At 35.0% G+C, this 8,074-nt stretch overlaps 1 protein-coding gene across 1 annotated transcript; it reads right to left on the reverse strand.

Moving 5' to 3' along the window:
* Positions 1-6,376: 6,376 nt before the first annotated feature.
* On the reverse strand, positions 6,377-7,775 carry LOC127880191 (beta-1,3-galactosyltransferase 1-like). The gene has a single exon (XM_052427468.1). It carries the CDS (start codon positions 7,771-7,773, stop codon positions 6,478-6,480), a length of 1,296 nt encoding a protein of 431 aa, XP_052283428.1. The 5' UTR covers positions 7,774-7,775; the 3' UTR covers positions 6,377-6,477.
* Between the last annotated feature and the right edge of the window lie 299 nt (positions 7,776-8,074).

An 8,074-nucleotide genomic window follows, 5' to 3' on the forward strand; every position in this document is an offset into this window, starting at 1 on the left:
TGCCCGGACGCGATCAATCGGTTGACCTTATCGGCAATCTTCTGCACGTCATCTTGTGTTGCCGTGCCGAAGAGAGACTTGCTGAGGTCCCCGATAAAGCTAAGAGGGGCGTTCCGTACATTCCGGTTACGCTTGCTGGTTAGATCGAGCTCAGGTATGGTGTCCATAGCTCGCTGTCTAAGGTTATCCACCCTGGTCTGAAGTAGCTGGGCAATGACCTACAAAACGATTCATATCGTTAACATTTGTTTTATAATAAATACGTGTCACTAGAAGATAGTTACTGTTATAAGTATCATAAGCATCATTATTGTTTTATTATTATTACCGATGAAATACGCATACTAATACGCTACTGTAAATGCCACAACTTCTACTACTCCTATTATAATAAACACGTATTACTAGAAAATGGTTACTGTTATAGATATAATAATCATCCTTATCATTTTAATTTTATAATTTTATTATTATTACTTATTAAAGGCATATACTACTACATGAGTCGCTTTGTGAGAAAAGGCAATTCAGGCGTAAAACTGTGCGGACTGCACAGGCTAATCTTGGACGAAACTTCACGCACATGCATTAAGCCCGGTTTTCTCACGACGCTCCTCATATGTTGTTGTTACTGCACTGGGCATTATGCATGTGCGTAAAGTGTCGTCCCAGATTAGCCTGTGCAGTCCGCACATGCTAATCAGGGACGACACTTTCCGCTTTTATTACATTTGTCGTTTAAATGAGGTCTCTTATTAGCAAAAAGGCAATTTAGGCGTAAAGTGTCGTCGCAGATTAGCTTGTGCATCGTTAATGTTTATTGTATAATAAATACGTGTTACTAGAAGATAGTTACTATTATAAGCAGCGTTATTGTTTTATTATTATTACCGATGAAATTCGCATACTAATACGCTACTGTTAATGCCACAACTTTTACTACTACTATAATAATAAAAACGTGCGGACTGCACAGGCTAATCTGGGACTACACTTTACACACATGCATTAAGCCCGGTTTTCTCACGACGCTCATCAAATGTTGTTGTTACTGCACTGGGCATAATGCATCGTTAATATTTGTTTTATAATAAATACGTGTTACTAGAAGATAGTTACTGTTACAAGTATTATAAGCATCCTTATTGTTTTATTATTATTACCGATGAAATACGCATACTAAAAGGCTACTGTTAATGCCACAACTTATACTACTACTATTATAATACACACGTATTACTAGAAAATGGTTACTGTTATAAATATAATAATCATCCTTATTATTAAATTATTTTTACTTATTAAAGACACATATGAATCGCGTTGTGAGAAAACATTTTTCGTTTAAATGAGGTATCTTATTAGCAACAAGGCAATTCAGGCGTAAAGTGTCGTCCCAGATACCGGGACGACACTCCACGCACATGCATTAAGCCCGGTTTTGTCACGACGCCACTATAGATTAACTGCTTTAATAACTGCTGCTTATACAATTTCTATTATTGATACTATTACTGACCTTCACAGATTCTGTCCTGGGGGGGAACGTTTTCCTTATAATTGACGTCATGTCGTCTATCGGCAGAGAGACTACGAAGCTGTGGTACCACCAGCTCGCAGTGGGCGTCACGCTGCCGACGTGGTCGAAAACCACGCCGATATTTCCGCGGTAGACTGTCTTGTCGTATTTTGACAAGTCATCTAATGACAAGTCCCGATTCTTGTCTGCTGAAGTCTGGGCCACAAGGGCAGAGAAAAAGATCACGAAAATGCACATTTTCTCACTTTGAACGCACAACACACTGTGTAGTAGTTATACGGACAATGTTTGTCTTTCGACTGTCGAGTCACTGTTGGGTCCGAGTATATATACGCAGGTTGAGCAGACGTGTCAACACGTGTTGTGACGGGTGATAAAAACACCTATTGTCGGCCTGATTGCTAATCTGTTGTCACTCAACGAACGGACGGACAGCGGATTGAGTAATCGGCGCCAATCAAAGCCCCAAGCTTACTCAATTGTCACCTCGTGGCGACAGCGGATGGAGTTATTCACGCCAATCAATGTTCCAAGCCGACTCATTTTAGGCGAAGTGTCGTCTCAGATTAGACGATTTAATCTGAAATTTAATCTGAAGATTAGAGATTTAATCTCGGACGATGCTTCACGCACATGCATTAAGCCCAGTTTTCTCACGACGCTCCTCATATTTTATTTCAATTTAACAATTAGACTTTGTATTACTATTTATAATATAACTCGTTCACGCATTCGTTTTTGTTTGAGAAGTAGTAATATTATATTTATTTTCATTATTTTAAATACGTTTTACTAAAATAATGTTACTGTTATTAGTATTTTATTCATAATTCCTACTATTATTTTTATTATCATTACTTATATTAATACAACGTTAATGTTAATAATGTATTTTTTACATTTTAATATATGAGTCGCGTTGTGAGAAAAATGGGCATAATGCATGTGCGAAAAGTGTCGTCCCAGATTAGCCTGTGCAGTCCGCACAGGCTAATCAGGACTATACTTTCCGCTTTTATGACATTTGTCGTTAAAATGAGGTCGTTTATTAGCATTTATATTAATACAACTTAATAATAATGATATAACTTGCATTAATGGGCATTATATTATAATTTCAAAAAGATACATAATATAATCATTTATAATATTATTCGTATACGCGGTAGTTTTTGTATTATTAGTAGTAATATTATAGTAATTAATATTATTTTTTAATAATATTAGTTTAATGCATTGTTGTAGTATTATTGGTAGTATTGTAAGTGTTATTACCATTATAAGAAGCTATGGTATTATGTTGAAGCATTTTAGTGTAAAGATTAATAATTTATAATACTAATATTATATTTATAAAGTACTAATGCCGCTTCTTCTAATATAAATTAATTAATATAATACATTATACAAATAATAAATATTCAATATGTATATTCGGGCTTATTGCAAATGGATAATATATTAAATATATGTTATATAATTATACAATTGATATATAAAACCATATATTATACGTGCATTCTGGGTTATATTTTCCTTGTTTTAATGATGGCAATATTGAAATAAAATATATTGTTATGATTATTTTGCGTTATTTCCAGATACAAACGTATCGTAGCGGTAACATAATGCACTGACAATACAATTGAGTAAGTGTCACCTGCTGTCGAGACGAGTGATAAAAACACCTATTGTCGGCCTGATTGCTGATCTGTTGTCACTCAACGAACGGACGGACAGCGGATTGAGTAATCGGCGCCAATCAAAGCCCCAAGCCGACTCAATTGTCACCTCGTGGCGACAGCGGATGGATTTATTCGCGCCAATCAATGCTCCAAGCCGACTCAATTTAGGCGAAGTGTCGTCTCAGATTAGCCTGTGCTTACTGCGCAGGCTAATCTCGGACGATGCTTCACGCACATGCATTAAGCCCGGTTTTCTCACGACGCTCCTCATATATTATTTCAATTTAAAAATTAGACATTGTATTACTATTTGTAATATAACTCGTTCACGCATTCGTTTTTGTTTTAGAAGTAGTAATATTATAGTTATTTTCATTATTTTAAATACATATTACTAAACTAGTGTTATTGTTATTAGTATTTTATTCAATATTTTAATTATATCATTTATACGGAATATACTGCTAAAACACGTCTGTTGCTGCTTTTACTACTACTACTACTACTACTACTACTACTACTACTACTACTACTACTACTACTACTGCTAATACTTATAACGTACTTATGCCACTTATTCTAATATAAATTAATTAATAGAATACATTATACCAATAATAAATATTACATATGTATATTCGGGCTTATTGCAAATGAATACTATATTAAAATAAATGTTATATAAATATGCAATTAATATATAAAACCATATATTATTCGTACATTCTGTGTTATATTTTCCTTGTTTTAATGATGGCAATATTGAAATAAAATATATTGGTATAATTATTATCATCATCAATGTTAGTGTTATTTCTATTTTTATTAATATTGTTACTACTATACTATTCACTATTATTATTTATCAATATTATTAGTTTTAAGTATTAACATCAATGAGTTGTCTTTTATGAGAAATACGTATTAATAGAATATTATTACTACTAATAATACTACTACTACTGCTGATGTTGCTGCTACTATTACTTTTACTGATTATACTACTAACATAACTGATGATGCTACTATTACTACTATTTTTTTTATTAATAATACTTATATTAATACAACGTTAATGTAAATAATGTATTCTTTACATTTAATATATAAGTCGCGTTGTGAGAAAACTGGGTATACTGCATGTGCGAAAAGTGCCGTCCCAGATTAGCCTGTGCAGTTCGCACAGGCTAATCAGGGACGACAATTTCCGCTTTTATGACATTTGTCGTTTAAATGAGGTATTTTATTAGCATATATATTAATACAACTTAATAATAATGATATAACTTGCATTAATGGGCATTCAATTATAATTTATAATATATTTAATTATAAGATTATTCGTATACGCGGTAGTTTTTGTATTATTAGTAGTAATATTATAGTAATTAATATTATTTTTTAATAATATTAGTTTAATGCATTGTTGTAGTATTATTGGTAGTATTGTAAGTGTTATTACCATTATAAGAAGCTATGGTATTATGTTGAAGCATTTTAGTGTAAAGATTAATAATTTATAATACTAATATTATATTTATAAAGTAATAATGTCACTTCTTCTAATATAAATTTATAATAAGAATACATTATACCTGAGGTCTGCGGTCGGCAGTCGCCCGTTTGCTGACAGGACGCGAGTGCCTCCACCGTTTGCGGAAGTCGAAGGCTGGCAGGTAGCGACATCTGTAGCGGCGTCACCGATAGGAGAAATTCCGGAGTCCGGCTCATCCTCAGAATCACTTGAAGAAAAGATTACCCGCCGTCTTGATTTGCTTCCAGACGGCGGTATAACCTCGGCATCAAGATCGCTTTCCGGGGACGTGATGGGGAAATTGTTCATATTCAATAATTTATTTGACGATCTTTCAAAAATAAAAAAAGGAAAACAAATTATTTTATTTATTTTTATTTTTTTTTGGGGGGGGGGGGTAGGGGGGGTTGAGAGGGGGTATAATGTAGGGTGTGGTCATTTCTTAGATGATCTTTCAAAAATAAAATAAAAGGAAAAAATAAAAAAAATATTTGGGGGAAAGGGGGGTAGGGGGGGTTGAGAGGGGGGTATAATGTGGGGTGTGGTCATTTATTAGATGATCTTTCAAAAATAAAACAAGAGTGCCGAACTGTCACATGATACGCCTGTTCGAAGGTTTTGGACACCATGCTCAATGCTTGAAATGCACTAAGTGACCTCGAAACCTAGTTATTGACCCGGCATGACCCATATTTGAACATGACATAGATATCATTTAGATGTAACATCTGACTAAATTTGGTGAAGATCAGATCAAAACTACTTCATTTAGAGAGCGGACACCATGCTAAATGCTTGAAATGCAATAAGTGACCTCGTGACCACATTTTTGACCTGGCATGACCCATATTCGAACTTGACCTACATATCATCTAGACAAAACTTATGACCAAATAAGGTAAAGATCAGATGAAAACTTCTTCAATTAGAGAGCGGACACCATGCTAAATGCTTGAAATGCACTAAGAAACCTCGTGACCTAGTTTTTGACCCGGCATGACCCATATTTGAACTCGACCTACATATCATCTCGACACAACTTCTAGCCAAATTTGGTGAAGATCAGTTGAAAACTAATTCAATTAGAGAGCGGACACCATGCTTAATCCTTGAGCGTACATAGTAAAACCAATTATAAAATGCCATTAACTCGTGATAAATGAATCTTTGCACTGATTTACTGTATAAATCGTTTATAACACTAGTCTGAACAGTTTTTGTTTGAACATAAAACATGTACAAATTGTAGCGTCTAAACATATTTCATTGTTTACTACACGGCCATTATTTAGCAAATTGAAACAATAAATACCTCAAATATTATGGAAGCATACAAATAGAATAGAACCATAGAAATTGTATAAAACACAATAAGAAACTACTGCATTGTTAAAATTGATTTAGATAATTAGAAATAAATGAACCATTGTTTATTTACTAAATGGAAAAAGTAGCGCATGACATAACATTAATACATGCACCGTTTGATGAGAACCTTATCGAAACATCACTTGCGTTTTGTTTTTAAGTTTTAGTTTTCAATGCGCATTAGATCGTGGGTTATAAACTGACCTTGAGAAATTGTGTCGAAGAACATATTTCAACTTACTCAAATAATGTCATTTCAGCATTTGTTTAATCATTTAACGATCAAGTGACAAACTAGTTTGTAAACGTAGAAACAATGATAATTTTGATATGACATAATTCGAGTATTACTACGTCTTTGTGGTATTGAGGTTTTTTAACAATAGATTATTTGAGTATTTTTTTACCAAAGCAATATTTTGGTTTATTGCCCGAAACCACAGTCTGTCCATCACGCCATCTGAATGTGCATTCGCAACAAACATGTCACACGTAACGTTCGAGTTGAAACATTCAATAGCCTTGTTTTCATTGAGATTCAAATTTGGTAATGTTTCAAACTTAACGCCGCCGACTTTGTCGACGAGAAGCCCAAAAAGATATACATCATCAATCCAGAAAAACGGCGTTGTTCTTGAAGCCTCATACAAAAATGAAATGAGATCACCGGTCAAAATCACAAAATAGCCATTACAGTACGTTACCGGGTAGTGTTTCATGTTTGGAAATAAGCTGGCATCTATTTTCCATTTCCCCGTCTCTCGTTGGATTGCGCTGGTGCCATTTTGTCGCACTGGACACCAAATATGTTTCTGCTTATTGAAAACGTTTGTGTCAATCTTTTCGAACATTTTAAACACATTAAGAAACACATCGTCATCAGTTTTAACAACGTATTTTGCATGACTACAATATTCAGACACCCACCGTAATCCTAGAACACCTTTATGTGTAAGATTTCTATACGAGTCCATAAAGTTGCCTTGTATGATGTCTTTGTGCATTACGCTTTCGTGCTCAATAAGGACTTGTGTTGAGTCTTTTTCCGGTCGCCCAACCAGGAAAGCTATCCGTATGGTGTGGTTTCGAAACATCCGGTGGTTCGTCCAGGTTTCCCTGATGGAGGCGCGCCGGAGGAAGTTGTCAGTAGCCGTATGCACGAGCACCACAAACGACATGTTGAGGCTCGAACTGCAAAGATGCTCATTGTTGATAAGGAATGTGTTGTTGGCTAGCGTTAGTGGGTACGTTGGCAGTGGCATGTTTACAGTAAAGTCTCTGTCGTTAGTTGCAGAAGTTAATGGCAATGCGGAACTCTTTTGCGGCTCCGGTCTGTATGTGAATAACAACCGCCCTCCCCGATTGTCATTGAGAAAATCTTTCAAGCGGAAGGCTACAAAGACCTCTCCGTCGTCTTGCTCGATAAGGATGGCGTCTTTTGTGTCCTGTTTGAGTTTGTTCAGGTCTATCTGCATATCGTCGAGTCTTGTTAGGAAGGTCGGTGGTTTCGCGGGACTGAACAGCGTCGTTCCGACAAAAAATATTATCAAAACAATGACAATCGCGGACGTAAGGGTAATCTCCGTGCGCTGAAACTGTTTCCAAACCATCCGAATTATTGATCGAGGAAAGGACAGAGACGCCATGGCAAGATCTTCAACCCGGCTGTGAAAAAAGAAAAAAGTTTGTAAATGATATTGTTCGAGCATTTTTTTGTATTTTGTATAAACATTCCTGGATTCGAAACAAACCTAATTATACTTAATAGCCAGGATATATCAATTTGTTTATACTTAAGATTTAAGTTCTATTAGAAAACAAATAACAATGTAAAGTTTGCTATCGTCGTCATTTGTAAACAAGTGCCTTTCAAAGTTCGCTTCAACCTAGCGTTTCGGTATCAGACAATGTGTAAATATTTAAACATTTGCAGATTAAATTCGTTTA

Source organism: Dreissena polymorpha, chromosome 4, assembly GCF_020536995.1.
Source record: "Dreissena polymorpha isolate Duluth1 chromosome 4, UMN_Dpol_1.0, whole genome shotgun sequence".
In the NCBI taxonomy this organism is placed as follows: domain Eukaryota; kingdom Metazoa; phylum Mollusca; class Bivalvia; order Myida; family Dreissenidae; genus Dreissena; species Dreissena polymorpha.